The sequence below is a fragment of the Juglans regia genome, chromosome 4 (assembly GCF_001411555.2).
Source record: "Juglans regia cultivar Chandler chromosome 4, Walnut 2.0, whole genome shotgun sequence".
NCBI lineage: Eukaryota > Viridiplantae > Streptophyta > Magnoliopsida > Fagales > Juglandaceae > Juglans > Juglans regia.
In genome coordinates this window covers 26323172-26346776 of record NC_049904.1, presented here as the reverse complement: position 1 = coordinate 26346776, position 23605 = coordinate 26323172, and the positions used below count along the sequence as shown (strand labels likewise).

At 35.4% G+C, this 23605-nt stretch overlaps 2 protein-coding genes across 2 annotated transcripts; both read left to right on the top strand.

The window, feature by feature from the left end:
• Nucleotides 1–3976: 3976 nt before the first annotated feature.
• On the top strand, nucleotides 3977–5135 carry LOC118348222 (uncharacterized mitochondrial protein AtMg00820-like). The gene is made up of 2 exons (XM_035689265.1): nucleotides 3977–4360; nucleotides 5019–5135. Exons 1-2 carry the CDS (start codon nucleotides 3977–3979, stop codon nucleotides 5133–5135), a joined length of 501 nt encoding a protein of 166 aa, XP_035545158.1.
• Nucleotides 5136–13256: 8121 nt separating this feature from the next.
• Nucleotides 13257–20591, top strand: LOC108999067 (receptor-like serine/threonine-protein kinase SD1-8). Its single transcript, XM_018975865.2, has 7 exons — nucleotides 13257–14728; nucleotides 18690–18842; nucleotides 18932–19122; nucleotides 19215–19425; nucleotides 19511–19748; nucleotides 19885–20035; nucleotides 20142–20591. Exons 1-7 carry the CDS (start codon nucleotides 13459–13461, stop codon nucleotides 20451–20453), a joined length of 2526 nt encoding a protein of 841 aa, XP_018831410.1. The 5' UTR covers nucleotides 13257–13458; the 3' UTR covers nucleotides 20454–20591.
• The last annotated feature ends 3014 nt before the right edge of the window (nucleotides 20592–23605 follow it).

Here is a 23605-nt window from a genome sequence, read left to right as displayed (position 1 = left end):
TGTTAAATAGTCAAATATTATTACTAATGTTACATCTCCACAACATGTTGATTGTGGGTTTTGCGGTTTGACCTGCAATTATTGCCACCCGACCTCTCACATTCAAAACCATAATAGAGTTCATGAACAGATAGTTTGAGTTTTTGTGTTAGAAATTACACCAGTTATTCGAGTAACCCTTCTACCTTTGTTCTTAATAGAACTTGTCACAATTTCATAACACGACAGGATAGCTTTCCATAAATGCTTTTATCTTTTTGATGATGCTATGGTAGAATTAATCAAGATTCAAAGTTATTAGCAAGCATAGAGAGAAACATTCTTTGGCATTCGATCTCTAGACTTGAGTTCAGCTCGAGAGGTTTGTTTCTTTTCATTAACCATTAAAATGTTTTCAAATATGTGGGTAACATTGGGTTCTGCCTTAGGCTCTAAAGTAAGGCAAGAACTAGCATGGATGGGGTTTGCCTCTTTACCAGAACTACTGCTAAGAAAAGAAATAGGTTCATTGAAAACATTGGATTTTCTTTCCTAAAGGGCAGCAGGGTTATCATTGGGGTCTTTAGAGACATCATCATCCTTTAGGCAAGACGATTCGCAACCTCCATTGTACTATCGCTATTGTACTGTGACATATGTGAGGCTAAGAAAGACTATACAAATCATCCAGCATAGTTGATTTGCTCTCCAAATATTCTAAGGATGTAAGTTTTTTGCCAAATCAAGTAAATCTATTAACTTCTTATTAACACAAACAATCCAAGCACGACAATTGAAGAATTACCAAGCATAGACGAAGACTTACCAAATGAAGAACCTGTAATCACAACCTCCTCAATCCCAGCAACGGCTATCAATCCTAACCTCCTCAATCACAGCAACGTCGCAAGATAATCCCACTTCCTCTCCAACGGCTAATTCTTCATTGTATTTTTTTGTCAAACTTACCTTGAATACTTTGTCTTCAAACGGTACAATACATCTGGTGTTGATGTAATGAACATATAAATAGCAATGGTAGACTCTCGACATACTCACGATGACTAAGACTTTGTATCAAAAAGCTTGAGTTCTTATTATCTTTATGGTATCAGAGACTGCCACAGGACGAATGGGGGTCAACACTACTTACATCGTGACAAGGACCAGGAAAAATATTGACCTGCACATGAGGGAGGGTGTTGAAGAATAATCCCACATTGGCTGTGGATAAGGTCTTGGACATGTTTATAAGCAATGAGCAATCCTCTCTTGTAGAACCAGTTTTATAAGATGAGTTAGGCCCCTGAATTTCTTCATGGTATCAGAGACCGTGTGAGTGAAGAGATTCTTCCTCCATGGCCACCGTTGCTCTCAATGTTGGAAATTTTGTCACTCTACGTCTCAACAACAGCAATTACCCCCTTTGGCCTAAACAACTCCTAGCCTTAGCTGAGAGCCAAGACTTAGTAGATCATCTTCTTCACGGGGACTCTGCTCCTCCCGAATTCAACCCACCTCTTGATGGAGCATCAGACTTGGGAAAACAAGAACAAAACTCAGAGTATCTTCAATGGCGCAAATCAGACCGCCTACTCAGAGGATGGATTATTGGTACCCTCTCGAAAGAGGCACTTGGCCTTATTGTCGGATTGGACTCTGCTCATCACGTATGGATGGCACTCAAGGTAGCGTATGCTCATGATTCACAAGAGTGTGAATTTCATCTTGCCCAGCAACTTACATACCTCAAGAAGGACCCATCAACGCCCTTTGCCGATCATCTTAGAACTTTCAAAACTTTGTGCGATAACTTGACATCGATCGGGAGGCCAGTTGCGGAAAAAATGAAAGTATTTTCTCTATTGAACAGCCTTGGTTCCCGCTATGAGCCGTTCACCACCTTGATGCTCAAGCCTCCCATGCCTTCCTACGCCGAGATAATCTCGCTCCTTCAAGGGTATGAAATTTGCACTAATCTTCATGAATCTAACAATTCGTTTGCATTTTATGGAAATCGGACAGGTACGACGACCTTCAAAGACCACCGTGGTGGTGGTTGTTCGTAGCAACGACACTTCTCCTCTCGTGGCCGTGGGTTTCACCCAGCCAGTCATTCTATACGCGAGAATCAACAAGGGTTGGTTCCTCACACAGGGGCTTCTTCAGGTGGCACTTCTACAACATGTGAGCCCACTGACCGTCCCACCAAGACCCATGACCCACCACCCACATGCCAAATTTGTGGAAAAAGGGGTCATGTTGCACTTAAATGTTGGAACCGATTTAATCACTCGTACGAGCCTGATGATATTCCTCAAGCACTAGCCGCTCTGACATTGGACCAACTTTCTCCTGAAAATGAATGGATTGCTGACTCTGGGGCATCTGCTCATATGATAGGTAACTCAGGTATGCTTGAAAATTTACGTTGCTATTTTGGTCCTGATGCTGTCATTAGTGGCAATGGTAGTTCTCAAGCTATTACACATGTTGGTGATACGTATATCAATAATGGTTCCTCTCGAATTAAATTACGTGATGTTCTTTTAGTACCAGCACTAGCAAAAAAATCTGTTATCTATTGGCCAACTTACCAGTGATTATCCTTATAACTGTGAATTTTATGGTGGACGTTTTGTTGTTAAGGAATGGGAGACCAACCGCATCCTAATGAGCGGGCGACGGAAAGGTAACCTCTACACTTTATCTGCCTCTTACGAAGCACATTTCTCAACTCGTTTTCGGACTGTCTTTGAAGATGTGTGGCATCAGCGTTTGGGACATCTTTAGGCCTCTGCTATTCAAGTCCTTAAATCTAAAGGACTTATTCAAATTTCAGGCACTAATAAAATTCAGTCTATTTGTGAAAGTTGTCAGTTAGGCAAATTAAGTAAATTTTCTTTTTTACTCTCTTCTAGTTTAACTCATACTATTTTTGATAAAGTTTATTGTGATTTATAGGGCCCTGCCCCTGTCGTTTCTGTTGGTAAATTCTCTTACTATGCTTGCTTGATTGATGCTTTTTCTAAATTTATGTGGTTCATTCCACTCCACAAAAAATCTGATTTTTTCCCAACCTTTTTATCTTTTGAAAAATATGTAGAACGCCAATTCAATAAAAAAATAAAAGTTTTTCAAATTGATGGGGGTGGTGAATTTGCTAACAATCAATTTACCTCTCATTTACAAAAGCAAGGCATTATTCACCAGTTTTCTTGCCCCCATACTCCTGAACAAAACGACACTATAGAACGGCGTCATCGTACCATTCGTGAACATGGTATGACAATGCTTTTTCATAGTGGTGTTCCAAAACGTTTTTGGGTTGAGGCGTTTGCCACTGTTGTCTTCTTAATTAATCGTCTCCCCACTTCTACTCTTGATTTACAATCCCCTTTCTCTATTTTTTATGGCACATTTCCTGATTATCGATCCTTGCATATTTTTGGCTCCAAATGTTATCCCTACACTTGGGACACTAAGCAAAATAAATTTGATCCAAAACCCTACCACGTGTCTTTTCAGGCTATAGTGACCGCCATCGTGGGTACAAATGCTATCACCCACCTATTTGTCAAACTTATGTATCTCGCCATGTTGTTTTTGATGAACTTACTTTTCCTTACAAAAATCCTGGGAATCTTCACCTTTCCCCACCCTCCGAGCCAACGTTGTCTATCTTTGACATTTGGATTTCACCTCCATCGACCCCACCTACTTCCTCCTCTCTCTGACCTAAATATTCCACTACCTTCACCCATCCCCTCCCTCGCCCCTCACCCACCACCTCATCTCCCTGCTTCAGCCCCTCCCGACAGCTCTCCTTCATCTCCATGTCCAGCTCCTTCACCTATATCGACCCCCCCACCACCATCTGAACACACCATGATTACCCGCTCCCGTGCTGGTATTCGCAAACCCAATCCCAAATATGCAAATCTCCATGATCTAAGTAACATACCGAAAGAACCCAAAACCATTCGATCTGCCCTCAATGACCCTGGATGGACTCAAAGCCATGCTTGATGAGCTAAAAGCCTTGTATGCCAATAATACATGGACTCTTGTTCCTCGTGAGTCCTCTATGAATGTTATTGGTTGCAAATGGATTTTTAAGACCAAACTCAATGCAGATGGAACACTTGATCGGTTGAAAGCTAGTCTGGTAGCCAAAGGCTTTCACCAAATAGCTGGTATTAACTATCATGAAACCTTTTCTCCGGTGATCCATCCAAGCACTATACGGACTGTTATTACTATTGCCTTGATCAAACATTGGGACATTCGACAGCTGGATGTCAAGAATGCTTTTCTCCATGGTGATCTCAATGAACCCGTCTACATGGAACAACCTCTAGGTTTTATCCACTCTTCTCATGTTTGTAAATTAAACAAAGCTTTGTATGGCTTAAAGCAAGCCCCACGTGCATGGTTTGATAAATTCAGTAGTTTCTTATTTACATATGATTTTCATTGTAGTACTGCTGATTCCTCTTTATTTATTTATCGTTCCTCTCGTGGTTGTCTTATATTACTATTATATGTTGATGATATATTAATTACTGGTTCCTCCTCAGATTTTCTTTTTGAATTTATTTCCACCCTTAGTAATCAATTTTCCATGAAAGACCTGGGTCCTATCCATTATTTTTTAGGGGTCCAAATTACTCAAACTCCTGATGGCCTTACCCTGACCCAAGCAAAATATGCCCATGATATTTTAGACTGTGCCCAAATGAGTGATTGTAAGCCCATGGGCACCCCCATGATGGCCAAGACCAAAGATCTTACATCCACAACACCATATTCTGACCCTACTTATTATCGTAGCCTTATTGGTGCTCTTCAATATCTTTCCCTTACTCGCCCTGACTTTGCATATAGTGTTAATTTTGTATCTCAATTTATGCATTCTCCTACTGACGCTCATTTTAAAATGGTCAAACGTATACTCCAATATGTGAAAGGCACAGTTGACTTAGGCCTTTGTTTAAGTTCCAACTCTACACTTGATCTTTATGCTTTCTCTGATGCAGATTGGGCTGGATGTGCACTCACCCGACGGTCAACAACAGGCTGTTGTGTATTTCTTGGTAGTAACAGTATTTCTTGGACAGCAAAAAATAGCATACTGTCTCTCGCTCAAGCATTGAAGCTGAATATAGAGCTATGGCCCAAACCACAGCTGAACTCACTTGGATCTCTTTCCTCCTTCGTGATCTCGGCATCACGCTACATGCCCTGCCTTTACTACTTTGTGACAATCTCAGTGCACTTTACATGACCGTTAACCCAGTTTTCCATGCTCGTAGCAAACACATTGAGATCGACTATTACTATGTACATGAACGTGTTGCTCTTGGGCTTCTCCATACTCGCCATGTTTCGGCCTCTTTGCAAATTGCTGACATTTTTACCAAACCACTAGGGTGCCCGGCTCTATCTCCTCTTTGCACCAAACTTGGCCTCGTACCTCGGCACAGTTTGCGAGGGCATATTAGCACAAACAATCCAAGCACGACAATTGAAGAATTACCAAGCATAGACGAAGACTTACCAAATGAAGAACCCGTAATCACAGCCTCTTCAATCCCAACAACGACTATCAATCCCAGCCTCCTCAATCACAACAACGTCGCAAGATAATCCCGCTCCCTCTCCAACGGCTAATTCTTCATTGTATTTCTTTGTCAAACTTACCTTGTATACTTTGTCTTCAAACGATACAATACCTCTAGTGTTGATGTAATGAACATATAAATAGTAATGGTAGACTCTCGGCATACTCACGATGACTGAGACTTTGTATCAAACAGCTTGAGTTCTTATTATCTTTACTTCTCTCTTCTATATTTCTTTTATTATCTTCTGTCATGGATAAATGTAACAACCCATATTGACACTCAAGCAACCATTGTGAGATGAAGACGGCTCCTCCTTCCTCTTTGGCTTGTCTAAAAAATGCATCAACATATGGAATGAGAATAGAGAGGAAGGAAAAATCAAATTAGAAGAAAATTGAGGAGAGAAAGGGCAATTTGGGGGAAAGGGGAAGGGGAAAAAACTCAAGCAATGCAGATGGTTAACTTCACCAGAGCTCAAGGGCATAAATGAAAAAAAAAAACCACCATCATTAACCAATAGCATGCGTGGAATACTTTTAAACATTAAGGTAAAATACTACCCAAGCACATGCCAACCACTATGCAACTTGGTATCATTGAGGTATGTTACTTGTAGCCATTGTAATGGACTTTATTTTGCTAAAATATTTTGGTGAGAAATAGGGTTGTAAATGAACCAGTATATTCAATAACCCGCTCGGTACTCGCTCGATTAAATTCGAGTTGAACTCGACTCATGAAGAAAAAAAAAACAAAACAAAACTCGACGGTGAAAGTAGATACCTGCTTGATTACTAAATGACACATACCTGACTAAATTCAACTCAACTCAACTAAGGCTCGTTAAGGCTCACTTGTTTATGCCCAAATCCACTCGATTAAAGCTTATTCATATATTGATAAATATATACATACACTTATGTATATATACATATATATATATATATTAGCTAATAATATAACACTTTTATAATTAAATATATAATATGTAACCTAATTACTTATGCCCATATATTGAATGTGCTTCATAGCTATATTTTATAATTTATACAATAATTAGTCTATAAGATTTAATAATTTCATATCTAAACTAGCTACATATTAATTACTTATAAATTATTTATAAATTTTTAAAATCTTATGTATATATACATATATATGTATTAGCTAATAATATAAGTAACTCTTTTATAATTAAATATATAATATGTAACCAAATTACTTTTGCTTATATATTGAATATGCTTCATAGCTATATTTTATAATTTATACAATAATTAGTCGATAAGATTTAATAATTTCATATCTAATATGTATGAACCATATATGAAATAGATATATGTTATCATATTATGTGTATATATTAATAATTTATGTAAACATATAATATATTGTTATTATGGATAAATATAAACTAGCTACATATTAATTATTTATAAATTTTTAAAATCTTATAATTCAATAGAGATTCTACTTATTAGTTGTACTCTAATATTAGTTTTTTTATTTACCTAATTTATTAATTAGTAAATCTTATTTAAAAATAATAATAAACAACTTGAGCCAAGCTCGAGCTTGTTTTTGGGACGAGCTTGAGTTGAAATTTTATCTTACAAAGTCGAGTTCAAACAAAGGTTAAATAAAAATCTCGAGCTCAAGTTTTTTTAGTCGAGTCGAGCTTGGCAAGCCAAAAACCGGTTTGGCTAAGCTCAACTAGTCGATTACATCCCTAGTGAGAAATCATTTATTTTAAACATTTTATGACAACGAATTAAATTTGGTTGTAAACAACACCATTTGTGACAATTTTAGGTCCTCAAAAAAACAAAAAAATAAAAATAACAATGGTAGTAAAAATGAGCCACTTCACAATTATAGACCTACGATTACATATTCTAAAATGTAACACAAGCTCCTCATGTGTTTGATAAATATTGCATACCACAAATTTAAGGTCATATAAATGTTAAAATTCTCCAAATTCATATCATAGAAGGGTAGCTAGAGCACTTCGCATAATATACCTTGACGAACACAAATTTGAAGTTCCTAATTAAGTTGCTTTGATCGATGATGGGTTGGTGCATGCAACAACTTCATGGGCTTTTAATTTGCTGAATTTGTACGTTTTCTGCATGGACCTGTGCTAGCTTCGAGTCATTTGGGTTTTGAGATCTCAATAACCTTGCTTTGTATTATGTTATGATCTTCTTTTCTTTTTTTTTCTTTTTTTTTTTTTTCAAATTCAGAAGTACATTAATTATTTCCCAAAACTTGAATCATAAATAACTTACATATATGCATGGTACGTGGTCATGATGGTGCCCCATGCATGCATGGCTTCTTCACTATATATCATGATCTGCATGGAATAAGAGCATGGCTAGCTGTTGGTCCTCCATGCTGCATGGACAAGTTTCTCTCTCTTTTCCTGTTTTGAAGTTTATTAAAAATGCTCGAATCTTAGGACCAGAATACATATATATATATATATATATATATATATATATATATAACAAAATTAGTAGACCTAATAAATCCATGCAGAGCTCAGTTTTTTAACATTAATGCAGGATCGATCATCGCTACGTACCCACCATGCATAATTTATATCTCTAATTAAAAAGGCCAATTAAGTTACTTAGAGTACTGTATTTTGTAAATCTGCAGATATGAACCAGCTTTAACTTTAAGTTCATGTGCTTCATGAATCTTGGTCAACAAGCATATATGTTAGGTTTTCTCTTTTATTAATTAATTAATGGTTTGAACATATATGATGGCCGCTAAATTAAAAGAGTAGTAGACAACAAACCTGCAGATTCAAAACGACCCCAAAGAATTTGAAGTGATCTGCCAAATATATTATTATAAGAAACGTGATGATAAGGAAAAAACCAAATATATTATTATAAGGAAAGAATTTGAAGTGATCTGCCAGCATTGTAGAATCAAAGTTGTTTTTTTATTTTATTTTCCTAGCTTGGGAATCAAAGTCATTGATCATTATCAGTTGATCTTGATTGAATATGATGATATATATATATATATATATATATATTTATATATGATCTTTGAAATCCAATGAGAAAAGTTGACAATGTCATCATGAGCTTATTTTGCAAACGAAAAGGCCAACATGGTGAATATGGAATAATTAGCATATACTCATGCGCCCCATTGAATAAGATTGCACATTCTTCGAATTAGCTAAGCGAGTAATATGGTAGCTACTTGCGACACCACCTATGTAACATTCGCATAAGTGGCGAATCATGTGGTAGGCATGCATGTGTTAGCCAACAAAAAAATGAAAATTAAAAATTGAATCATATCTCAAAATCATACATGTCACATCAACGATATCGAATGGGTTTGGACGGGCAATTTGCCCTGCCCAAACGGACGAGCGGGCAGGATTTGGTTAAGAGATTAGAAGTTCATGGGTGCGGGTAGGTAGCTCCACCCGCCCGGGTTTAAAATACCTTGCTCTCATAGTACGTAGTAGCATCAGCTTGCCCATCCTATTAGCCTAAGTTTGCCTAATAATATCAATCACATATTCTACCTTTTGTCTATTCCACTCAAAAGACAATCACACATTAGATTATCCATCTAAGCTTTATATAATAAATAATTATTATTAATTTAAGACATTTTCATTATTTCTTTGTCTAATTTATTTTTGTTATATTTTGAAGTTCTACTAGTCATATGTTAATTGTTAATTAAATCAAATATATTTTATGTTAAGTTTCATAATTTATAACGTGCACTTTTATGATTTTTTGTTTTTTTTTTTATAATTTATAACATAATGATTGTTTAGTTCATTCTAATTAAACTATTATTTTTTGCTTTTATTTTCAACGGCCATTTTTCCTAATCTAACATTAATATGTAAATTCATTGATTACAATTATATTAAATCCCATATAAATCTCTTTAACTTACCAACCGAATATCTACATTTTCCATCTAATTAACCATCTTCTTTTGCCAACATTTCTTCAATCCAACAATTATATAATATATCATTCCATTTAATTTTATTCTTATGCCAAACTTTCTTTTATCCAACTTTCTTACACCAATGTTCAAAATCATAAAGCAGTTGGGATCGGATGTTACCTAGCTTGTTTTCAGGGTAAAGAGTGATTTGTCGAGATCAGTTCCTGTGTTTACCAGTTCTGTGAGAGAGAGAGAGAGAGAGAGCACAAAAAACTCAAAAATCAATTACACAACAAAGGGAATAGAGGACAAGCCATGCGTCATCGAAGGCCATACCTGGCTCAATTGTGGCGTCACGAAGACTAGACATTGCTGCTGTGGGTGGTGCAGAGGTGATGGACGTTCAAACCTGTTGCGTGAAATGAGGGCAGCGAAGGGGCTCGATAGATTAATTTCACAAAGGTGGACTAATTCTCCAAATGCTGCCAGTTGAGGCTACGTCCGTGACGGAGGTGATGCTGACAATGTCGGAGTTGAAGTGGCAATGGAGGATGATCAAAGTTGATGGTGGAGAACTGTTGCCTCTGGTGAAGGCGAGGATCAGACCTGACGTTTGGGTTTCTACTGACATTTGGCTAAGCTAGTACTAGTGTTCTACATTCAATCTTTCATACTTAAAACCACAAAGAAAAGTGTGCTAGAACAAGTCTGGAACCAAAATAATAACATGGATATTAATTACAACTTTGGCCGGGCACATGATATATGGAAGGGGAGTTTAATGGAATTTCAATTTGGATAAATATTTAATTTTAACAAATTACCTTATCGACTGTGTCTATTCTGCAACTATATAGCTAGTTATAAGCCAATATTTGTGAGTGATCTAATCACACAAAAGCAAAAAAAATACAGATTTTATTAAAAAAAAAAAGCAATACAACATATTATTCTAAATAGGCTTGAAAACTCACTACAAGAAAAATGAACTTTTGTGATCAATTATTGCAACCAAAAGATTATTCGTAACTAATTTTAATTACAAATAGTCATTTTGTTAGAATTAACTAATCGTAAATAAATAATTTTCTTATAGTGAATTATGATGGAATTACGTACAATTACATCATTCTATATATATAAGCACGCTCTTCATCATGATGTTAATTCATGCATGGGTGGTTTCAAGATATAATATGCCTCTAGAAAACTTTCATCGCTAGAATAGAACGAGCCTAAGTGATTTTTTTTTTTTTTTTTTTTGTTACTTACCGATGTGCAAAAGTTTATTGAATAGAGAATGAGGAGAATTAAAAAAAAAATCTAAGAAATGAAAAATTGAACCAAGTGATGATCTATAAAATACCTTTTATTTTAATTTCAGAAATATTTCACTATTTTCTTCTATATATTGATAGTACTGAAAAATCATGAGAAAAGTATCCATTGGAACTGTACACACATTTTGCACACCAAAAGAATGCAAATATCGTGCACATGCAAGAAGAGAAAAAGATCCAAAGTTAGTCTGCCTTGCTTTAAAAGGGCGAAGTACCTAAAGTATGGGGAGAAAAAAACAAAGGCCAGGCCGGCACACAATGAAAGAAGAAGTACTGCGCGCTGAAGCTCGCCAAAACCTAACAAGTAGACGTTTGGGATCCAGTCGTCGGCGGCTAGAGTTTATAAGTACTGTAGCTAGTATTAGTCTTTTATTTTTAAAAATATATATATTATAAGCGTTGGTTGTGTATGATGAGTACTGAGTCATCATGTATTTTAATTAGGTATGGTGAGAAAAACTGATGCGCTCGCTAGCTTCTAGTTGAAAAGTACTGTAAAACCCCCTTTACACCACATCCAGAGTACTTTAGACATTTCTATCTTAATAACTCAAGTAGCTAGCTAGGTAACAGTAGAATAGACTATAAAGCATACTAAGTGCTTATTATACGCGTGCCTGCGTGTGTGTGGACCCAAACTAATTAATCAGGTAATGATCTTAATTAATGTCATAATTAAATTTTTGCAGATTAAGTCAAAGTTTGAGATGAAACCAAAAATAAAGGAGATATATTTTCAATCTAGCTAGGGATAGAAAGTCAAATCTAATGATGCAATGAAATTTGTTAATTTCTCCGCGCCTTATAATTATGATTATATATTAATTTCTCTCATCTTTTTGCCTTTTCAATTTGGCATTTTCAATAATTATTGCTAACTTTTATCTTGATTTGTTGTTAACTACTACTACTGCTGCTGCTGATCAATAATAGGAGTATATAAAGTTAGCCTAAGGTCAATTCATGAATACTTATCTTCATCCAGATATTATTCTATGAGTAATGTTAGAGAGAGGCCACTATAATGGTGTACATTTTACACTCACTACGTGACTACTTCTAGTTGATTGTAACATTATCTAGACTACACATCTCTCCAAGTGAGTGTTGAAAACAATCAACTAGAAGCAGTCATGCAATGAGTGCAAAGTGTACACTGCTATAATGACTTCTCTCTAGCATTACTCTTATTTCATATACACTAAAGTCTCATTTAGGTGTGGAATCATGTACTAAAGTCCTCTATATAAATTGTGTTATAAATTACAAATCATGCATGAACCGTTGGGAATATTAATTTAAAACATTGAAAACCCTTTTCATAATTGATATCATGATGAATGAGTTTGCCAATTGATTTTTTAATAAGAAAAGAAATGAAAATAAACATATATATACATATATGTATATATACAAGGATGAATATCATGTGTCCCCCTAACATTATGCAAGCCCACTACTACCAATAATCCTTCTCGATAGGTGAATAAGGAAAATTATTAAATCCATTGATAGCGTGACATGATGATACTCGAATTCAATAAATTTGTAGTGATACATAATTTTATGGTAGAGATTATTTTATATCGAGTACTACTTAATTATAATTAGAGAAATAATAGTTGCAGTTATGAGTATGCAAGCGCTGTACAATCACTTTAAAAAAATGAATAAATATTAGACCCACATGAGAAGAAAATTAATTTTTTAATAGTAGACCACATCTTTTTTTCAAAAGAATTGTACGATACTTGCACATTTTACGACTGTATATATGTAACATTACTTTTATAATTATTCATAGAATCATGTAAATCTTATATATGAACCAATTAGCATCCCACACACTACACATTTTTTAATTTTTTTTTCTTTTTCCATCTTAGTACGTATGTAATGTATGGATCAATTAGTTTAGCATAAAGAAAAAAAAATTAAAAATTAAAACATTAAAATATGTGTAATGTGTGATGTGGGATAATGATTAGCAAAACCTTTATATTTAATAATAATGCTAGTATGCCCTCTCATTTGACTCTTTATTTTGATCATTTATGCATTTAATTTTTTTTATTTTTTGATTAAAGAAATGATTATTAATATATTAATATATTTTTTACTTTTTAAAATATTTAAAAAATATAAAAAAATAAAAATAATAAATTTTATCTAGATGACGGTACGTTCAGCAGTCACTACTAGGTGACAGCTAGCATCACTCTATTTTTAATATTTTCCTTAAATAAATTGACAAAACGAGGGCCTTGTCTTTGGTTTCGTAGATCGCCTACCAATTTTGACCCTGAAAAACCCATTTGCAAGCCCAATATATATTCTCGAAGCCCATCCCACTCAGAATTTCAGTCACATTTCGAAATTCCCTAATCGAAAGAGGAAACGGTGAGGAGGACGACCAAGAAAAATAAGGGAAGGTAGAGGTCAGCATTCTCTGCTTTCCTCTCTACCCACCAAAGAAAACCAAATGGCCTCGACAACATAGAAGAAAACAAATACCCCACCTCTCATATGCTTACGCAGAGAAGCCTCCCATTGCACGCACAATGAGAGACATCACTAAGCTCCATTGTTTCACTGTTTTCTGCCTCGCTTTCTTCCCCAAAATAGCCATCTCTTTGGACACCTTAACTGCAACACAATCACTCTCAAAAGACAAAACCCTTTTGTCCGCCGGCCAAGTTTTTGAGCTGGGTTTCTTCGATCCAGGCAACTCAAAGTGGTACCTGGGAATATGGTACAGAGACATCCCTGATAAAACGGTTGTTTGGGTTGCAAATAAAGATACCCCACTTTCAAACTCCTCCGGCACCTTCAAAATCGGTGACAATGGAAACCTAGTTGTTATCCACCAAGATGGGAAGCTGTCGTGGTCGTCGAATCAAACGCAGGTCGTTAATCCAGTCGTTCAGCTTTTAGATTCTGGAAATCTTGTGGTCCGAGAAATAAGCGAGAACGACCCGAAAAAGTATCTATGGCAGAGTTTTGATTATCCTACGGACACTTTGTTACCGGGTATGAAGCTAGGGTGGGACTTGGACACTGGTTTCGAACGGTACTTGAGGTCGTGGAAGAGCTCAGCGGACCCTTCAACCGGAGACTACTCTTTCAAGTTAGATTTCCATGGATTCCCAGAAATTTTCTTGTTGAACAAACGAGTACCAAAATATCGAAGCGGGCCCTGGAACGGCAAAAGGTTCAGTGGGGTACCGGAAATGGATCCTTTAAACGGTCTCGACTTTAACTTTGTTATGGATTCACACTATGTATCTTACTCATTTTCGGTAACAAATGCGTCTCCGCTTTCCCGGTTGATTATGAATGCAACCGGTAATCTTCAAAGGTATACCTGGATTGAAAGCAGGCAGGTGTGGAACCTATATTGGTTTGCCCCGAAAGATCAATGCGACAGCTATAAAGAGTGCGGTCCGTACGGTATATGTGACACAAATTCTTCACCGGTATGCAGATGTATGCAAGGCTTTGCGCCCAAGAATCTGCAGGCATGGAACTTCAGAGATGGGTCTGATGGGTGTATGAGGAATACGAGTTTGGGTTGTGAGAAAGATAAATTCTTGCTGTTGAAGAATATGAAATTGCCGGAGACTTCGACTGCTTTTGTGAACAAGACCATGAGTATTGAGGACTGTAAAGAAATGTGTTTGAAGAATTGCTCTTGTACTGCTTATGCAGATTACGAGATTACCAATGGAGGAAAGGGGTGTGTGACATGGACCGGTGAGCTTATGGACACGAGGGAGTATACCCAAGGTAGCGGCCAAGATCTCCACGTTCGATTAGCATCTTCTGAAATAGGTATGTTCATACTTTCCTTTGTCTCTCTTTTTATTGATTTTCATTATTTAGTATTCTTGTCTTGCGCCTCGATAGTTTCAGAACCTGCACCTTTCTGCAATTAAACTTATGGCACATGATTCTCGCATCAACGTCCATAAACACCAAACGAATTAGAAAAATGTTGTTTTTGATCTTAGATTTTGTGATCTCAATTACACTGATGATATTATATGAAAGATTGGAGAGTTTTACACTAGCATTTTGCATTTTCCTGGAGGCTATCTAGGGAGAAGCCGTCTGTTTCATAAGGATGATGAAGTTTGAACCGATAGATGATCAATGGTGACCGATTTTTGTTTTATTATTATTATTTTTTATTTTTTTCGTAGTAATTAAGTAAATAAATATTATTGAGTTTATCTATTTTTTGTAAAAAAAAATATTTAAAGATGTTAAAAAAAGGAATATATGAAAAAAAAATCTGAAATAGAAACCAAACCCCACAATTGGGTGTTACGTTTGGTAGTGATGTAATTATATTTTGTGAATAATAAAATAATAATAATAATAATATATTAAATAATAAGTAAAAAATAATAATAAAACATGTTTAAAATATTACTCAAACTAGCTTATAGCCATGGTCTATAGGCATTGTACAGAAGTCACAGGACAGGGATGCAAAGCGAATCAAAGCAGATTCCATCTACCAAACCATCAACACTAGTCGTGGCGTGGACGGAAAGTCACAGGGGGTGGCGTAATGAGTCATGACCGCCACCACTACCAGCACGTGCTAAACCATGATTCAAAATCATAACCATTTTTTGGCTGTTTCTTTCGCATGGATCACTGCTGGTGATCGTGGCTTTTGTTTCCTGTCCCTTCATTGGTTCCCTGAAATACATTATAGTAAAGCATTTTTTTCCTTCTTTGATTCCATCTTTGTGGACCCACCAAAAAGCTGATTACCTAAGACTGCACGACCAGTTTCTAGGAACACCCAAATGGCCCCCAACTAAGCATTTGCTGGCCGTCGTTTATGACCTTTGTTGGCTCGGTCGGCTCCACCCACTGCTACAACGTTTTACGTTATTTGATTTGCAAAATTAATGTGACGGTGAATAATTTGTTAGAAAGCCAATAATAATTCTGTGGGTATCGCCAGTGGTGGAATTAGTATCATATTCGTGGCTTTATTTGCATTCAAAATCCACCTCAACTCATCTCAACTTATATCATCTCATCATTATAATTTTATCAAATTTTTACATAAAATATAATAAATAATTAAACTTTTATTCTACTATTTACAAACTATCTTAACTCATCTCTGAATCCAAACCATTCCTAAATCTTTTGGGTTTTCAAAATGTGGATTAGACAAAAATAAATTTATAAATTAATGTGATTTAATGTGATACGTCAGATTGTAAGATTATTTTTATTATAAAGTAGATCTAACGGATTTAATAAAATCATATTAATTTATAAATTTACTTTTATATATATTTATATATATGTAGTAATTCTCTTTCCAAAAAGGTGTAAATACTTGGTGGGTTCACTGTTGACCATACCCTTTTTCTATGCCCTTTGATATAGCACCGGATCTACCTTTCTCATCTTTTATTTTTTTTATTATTTTATTTTACCTCTCTGTTTATTATTATTTTCATTTTTTGTGTGAAACCACCACAAATAACCGTAGTCCACAGAATCTGTGTTCTGTGGTGCAACAAATCATCTTAAACGTATGTAGTTTATGTTTTACATTGTTTCTCCTGCGTGACAAAGTTTGCAGAAATGTTGAGCCTATAATTGTTTACTTTTCACTTTTTTTCTCTCAATGTAGCACCAAATTCCATCACTAGAGCTACTCTCTATAAGAGTTTTGATTGTTTACTTGTCTTTTCCATACCTAAAGTAGAAATATAGGATCATGATAAGGTGAAAGGCACATAAATATCTAGCGAAGAATTTGAACAAATGATGTGATTTTTCTTTGAGACCTTTAAGGCCTTTGTGGTGAGTTAGGTATGAACAACTTTAAATATAATTATATATACTTATATCATGATCTACTTTAAAACTTGTTTTTAAGCCACTTGATCTGACAATTTTCTTGGTGACTATTATCATTTCCCAGCATCAATTGATCATCAGTGTAGTATAACAAATGGAGAATAACTTTAATGGGGTCCTTTTAAAGATAACTAACATGTCAATTTCTCACCCAATAACTACAAAAATAGTCTCAATAAATACAAATCCCTCTTTAAAATAAAGGTATTAAAAAGTCAGGGTGGGTGACCACCTTTTTTGGGGTAAGTGCCAACCATCTGGCCATGGAGTGAAAGTATATACGTGGGGTGGCTAAGGCCGGCCATTCCAAAAGGTGGCAAACAATCACCTCACGTATGGTTCTACTGCTTACTAATCTTTTGGGGTCGCAAGAACTAAACCCCACATTGTAAAGCTACTCTTGCCAGCTGCCGAGATCACCCTCTGCTGGGTGGTCCGCCGTCGCATCAAAGGTGGTGTCATTATAGGAGTGGCTGGAGAATCCCCTCAAGGGATGATCCCCACCTTGTTTTTTTTAAACACTTTTTTAATGAGTTAGTATTTAGTTCTTTAATTTTTGAAGGTAAGTTAAACTTTGTCAGGCTCTACTCTTTCCTTGGTTTTTTTCTTTCTATTAGAGAATATTGATTTACAACATATAAAATGTATTCATTTTGGTCATGTTTCTTTCTCGACCATATTCAATTGAGCAGATTTTCAAGTGGTAAGGAAAAATACCAAACCAATAATTTTTTTAATGATTAATTGCAAGGAGAAGAGATAAAAGGTGAGACCTGTAACTGCACTCCAATCTTATCCCCTAGGAAGTATATTAATCTTTTAAATAGTTTTAAATACTTATAAGTATCATCCATCCTCCCATATCTTTTGGTGTTTGGGGGCAACTGGAAAAATACAACTTCACCTAAATTGTTGTGTATAAGATAAACTAACTTTAACACATAAAAAATATTTTCACCAGCAATGATTAGGGTTATACTTTTGACTTTTCGAACTAGGCCAATGACAATGGGTAAAGTGTTCCCATCCATTCTGACTTCTGATATTGGCTTAACTTGGCTTGATATAAATTTGGGTTCCTTTGCAAGTTTTATTTTTTACTTTTTGGCTTGCTTGTTGATCCCCTCCTCTTTAGGGCTATTTTTTGCTACCTTAAGTTGGACAAGTACCACTTTAGACTCTTTTTAATGGGCCATAATAAGCTATATTTTTCAACAGAAATATTTAAATATAATTTTAAAAAAATAATATGACATGGTCGGTTCAAAGGTCAAATTTTTTTGACACCCTATTCTGCCTTCCGACCCAAACATTTTATGGAGACGAAACCAAGGTTTGCCGGCCAAGCGGACACTCGTTAGGTCAGCTTAGAGGTGCAAAATAAAATTATCCTTAAATTTACTATGTAATCTTTCGAGGTTGTGTTTTAGAATTTGTAATATTTGGGGTCGGTTAAATCACTAATTATTCCAAAATTCTAAGATTATGAAAATTTTGAATTTATCTATTCTAATATTCCCCTCATTTGTAGATCAAATTCTTTGTTAATAAGTACATAAGTAAAATAAAGTTTAAGAATGAAGCTAAAGTTTTGTCATTGTACTTAAATGAATGATTTCCGTGTTAAATTGACTTATTTAGTTAAACGGAGAGGAATTCAAAGACATCCTCAGTGAAAGCTATTTAAATTTAAGTTTTGCTTCATTGAAGCTCTTGATTTGTTCAATACGAGGGAGAATTTTTTTGTAAATTTTTGGACTAATGCAGCAGTATTTATGATTGTATCTATGTATTCCTTTATCATAGGATGATCATGAATGCAAATATTGAAATACACGCACGTATATTGTGCCTAAATAACAGTCAGGACTCATAAAAATATGTTGTGTTTCAGATGATGGTGGAAGTGTAAGCTCTGGAAAAGGTTCTGACAGGACTAAGCAAATAATCACAATTGTAAGCATTATGGTCGGTATAGTCATTCTACTATCAGGATTGACAATCTACTTTGTTTGGAAGAGGAACCGATTCCAAAAGATGCGGAAAGGTATAAAAATTTATCATCCGTTTGAAAAATGAGTGTGAAACGAAGTCACTGCCTTTTTCTGAATGTTCTTCTTACTTCATCTAAGCCAGGTCTTCAAGAAAGAAGCCAGGTTTTTTTGTTAAATGAAGCGGTCATTTCAAGCAAGAAGGAATACTCGAGTGACAGTAATATGGATGATCTAGAACTGCCACTGTTTGATTTTGTCACTGTAGTAATGGCGACAGAAAATTTTTCCGACAAAAACAAACTGGGACAAGGTGGTTTTGGCAGTGTTTACAAGGTAAGTTCTTTGTTAACGCACTCCACTTCTCATTGATTCAAATCCACATAGGCGCTATGTTAATGCTGATGGTAGTCTGTGTGGCATGTCAGGGTAGGTTGGTAGAAGGTCAAGAAATAGCAGTAAAGAGGCTCTCAAAGAACTCTGGGCAAGGAACTGAAGAATTTAAGACCGAGGTTAGATTGATTGCGAGGCTTCAGCACAGAAATCTTGTTCGATTGCTGGGTTGCTGCATTGAGATGGACGAAAAGATGCTCATTTATGAGTATTTGGAAAACAGAAGTTTGGATTCTGTCTTATTCGGTAAGTCCCTCTTTGAATGTAGGAGGTCAAGTTAATTGAGTTCTGTTTGTTTACATACTTATAATAATGCTAAATGAGGTTTCAGATAAAGCAAAACGCTCCTTACTGGACTGGCCAAGGCGATTTCACATTGTATGCGGGATTGCTAGAGGGCTTCTTTATCTTCATCAAGATTCTAGATTTAGAATTATCCATAGAGATCTGAAGGCAAGTAACATTTTACTTGACGGAGAAATGAACCCAAAAATATCAGACTTTGGCATGGCTAGGATTTTTGGTAAGGATCAGACAGAAGCAAACACAAGGAGAGTTGTTGGAACATAGTGAGTACCATAATAAGATCTCTGTAGCCTTCTTTCTTGGATCATACTCAGACCTCCTCGCAATACTTGTTTCATTCTCTCTCTCTCTCTCTCACACACACATATAAATAATATCCATATCTATTTGTCTGTGCAGTGGCTACATGTCTCCCGAATATGCAATGGATGGACTTTTCTCTGTGAAATCTGATGCTTTTAGCTTTGGTGTTCTAGTGTTGGAGATTATAAGTGGAAAAAAGAACAGGGGTTTTTATTACCAAAACAATGAACTAAACCTTCTTGGACATGTAAGTAAAGAAATACTCAAAGTTTCTTAAAAGAATAATGCTTCATTGTAATCACATTTCACCACACTGAATCATAAACCAAAAAGTTGAAATTACATCGTTTCAGGCATGGAAACTTTGGAGAGAAGGAAATGGTTTGGAATTAATAGATCCATCCCTGGGGGATGTATACTCCTCATCTGAAGTGATGAGATGCATACAGGTTGGCCTCCTGTGTGTCCAGGAGCAGGCAGAAGATAGGCCTACAATATCGTCTGTGTTGTTGATGTTGAGCAGTGAAACTGCAACAATGCCTCAGCCTAAACAGCCCGGTTTCTGCCTTGGACGGAATCCTGTAGAAGGTAGTTTTTCATCTGGTAAAAAAGAAGAATCATGCACTGTAAACCATGTTACTGTTACAATGCTAGAAGCTAGGTAGTGAAAGCTAAGGCCTCATCTAGCATGTTTGTATATATTTTTTTTTAACCTTTGAGATTTTGTCTACATCATCTGGGATTTTTGACAAAGTTTTGGGAAACCGTTATCTTCTTTAATGCAACTCCCAAGGGGATACCGCTGTCAATCTCTATATCCCTCAACACAGCTTACCTTAATTTCTCTTGAAATTCATTGTGTCAGCAAGTGTAATGAATACACTGAGGCCAAAAACTGACGGTGGCTAGACCAGTTTAGAGTATTGGCAATGGACTAGCCATTGTGAAGTTTAAAATTTGACTAGAATATTAATTTTTAACTATAATATCAATTTTTGATTAGATGAATCCACATTGGACTAACCATTATAAAATTAAAATAATAATATAATATTATATACATATATTTTTTTTATTTTGTATTTTTGTAAATACAATTTATATATTTTTTATATCTTCATGCTTTGTAGAAATAATGTGTCTACTCTATCAATCAATAGAAATAATGTGCATGCCATGCATGTTTTACCATTCAAAGAGAGGGAAGTGATTAAATAATTAAATATTACTTTCTATTGTGAATAGTAGCTAGCCATATTTGGAGAGGACTTAAGATTTACTATTCATCAAGTCTTAAGCTTTGGACCCTTGGCTAGTCCAATGTGGAGGCTTTTTCTCACATCTAGTTAAAGTTTGGACTTGTATTGACATTTGGCTAGTCTATTGTCAATGCTCTTAGTGCTCTCATAATACCCTGTAAATCGGGCGGTTGATGAACGCATTTTTTTTTTTAATACAAAATAGAAATTGTTTTAGTGGTCAAATTAGGTACATTTATTTTAGCCATCTTTCAGCCAAACATATCCTGCTGGAAAAAAAAAAAAGTTTTATGATCTATCTCAAATGGTTAGTGTAACGCCCCATATCCGAGTGGGGAGGAGAATTATTACATGTCACTTATAAACATATCTCTTAATACATCTAAAAAAATGTCCAAAGACTTCATAAGCAAAATCAATCTCATATCTTCTAAATAAACTCATTACAAACTCCACGTAGTCTTTACTGCAATAATAATAAATCAAGGGGTCCACAATCTTCCGGTAATGATAACATACCAAACTGATAAAACCATAGGTCTTACTAAATCAAAATAAAATTAAATCTTAACATAATAAACTGATACATCTAAGTTCCAATAAATCTAAACGTCAAAAAGAACTTCAAACTCTTCTTCTAACCATGGTACCCATAGGTACTCAACCGCCTATCCATATCTAGCCAAACTCCAATTTCTATTCCTGACCCCCAACTGGGTCATCAATATCATCTGAAAAATAATGAAGAAAATGGGTGAGTTATCAACAACTCAATAAGCAGAAAACTTATACTAATGTGCAAACATGAGCCATTTTTAGAAAGTTTGGTATGCAGAAGCAAAACATTTTATTTTCATATGCATCACTCAACACGTATTATCAGAAAAATAAGAGCGACACTTCAATCTTTTAATATTCATAAACTATTTTCATATTCCAGAACAACACTTTGGCATAACATAACTGAATATCTTCATCTTATCATGTCATGTTATATCATATACCATGTTTAACCCGTGGTAGAGTTGTGCTATCCCCGGTGGCCAAACCAAGCAGTATCATATTGTGAAACTTTCACTTTTTCAATCTCGGAGTCCCGAGTGTGCACACAGGAAATAACACATAAAAGACCACTTTATTTCCAAAATGGTTGCACTCATATCATATAATGTTGGTACCAACCATATCACGTGAACCCGTATCATCATATCAGAACTATATTCAGAATCAGAGTAAAAACATATAAGTATACCAAAAGTTTTTCATATTCATATCATATCAACCAAATGTTGAACATATTCATATAATTTCCATTTGATCATAAACAAACCCAAATTATTTTATATCATACGTACAAAAATTCACAGTTATCATATTCGCTCTTTTGCTCATTTCATAAACATATCAAATGTTGCTCATGTCCACACTATTAATGTCAAAATGTATTTTTCTCTTTCATATAGATTTTCATGAGTAAATGCAAAACACATATACTGAAGTTTTTTTCACATTTTCTTTTAAAAACATATCATGCACATTTTACAAACCAACCTGAGTTCATTTTTTTTTTATGCAAATCTAGTATAGGAACCCCGTTTACCTTACTCTTGCAGCGTATTATTTAAACCTTGAAAATGACCTCTATCAGTCTCGTCACCTATTCATAAAATAAGATACATAAACTAAGTGTTAAAAGACAATTGACACAACTTTTATCTAATTAAATAAAACTCATAATCCCAAACCATATAATAGCAAAACAAAACTCACTATGACAACCATATAGTAAATTGGACAGCCCACATTCCAACCCAAATTACCATATACTAATCTCAAAATTGTCCAATACACCCACTAAAATCAACGTCAAACGCAATCAATCAAAATATCAACCCTACTTCAATGGCCCCTAACTCCAAGCAATCATCACAAACCAACCAAAACAACAACAATGCAACTCCAAATAATTTACACTCTGTTCCATCAGTCATACAAAACCTGAATAGTATATAAAAAAAAAAGTCTCTACACAATCCCGAGAACCCATTAAAAACACTGCATGTCCCACTCAAATAAATCCAAACAGAACATTCCAACACATGATGTTCGCTTATACAAAGAAAATGCCCAAAGAACAACCCATGGACCACACTAAATAAAAACATGACCTAGAATTTCATTGGAGTGAACTGAATTAATAGAGATGAATGCGTATGTACGGGCGAGAGAAACAGAGAAACAAAGAAAGAATGGGTTACCGGCAAGAAATAATGTCACCAGTAGTGGCTTCGATGGTTACAAGGCTTCAGGGATTAATGAACAAGCAGCACAACAAACCAAAAGGAAAACTGCACTGAAGAGAAAGAGAGAGTGCCGACAATGAGGGCCCTGAGTTTCGGAATTAAGGTATAAAATGAGAGAGGGGGAGAAAGAGATATACCTAAAGATGAAACACAGCGCAAGAGGGAGAGAAGAGCCGAGTCTGAAAGGAGAACACCAACTGCAGAACAAAACAGAAGCGTGAGAGAGAAACACAATCGTCTGCTGCAATGGAGGGA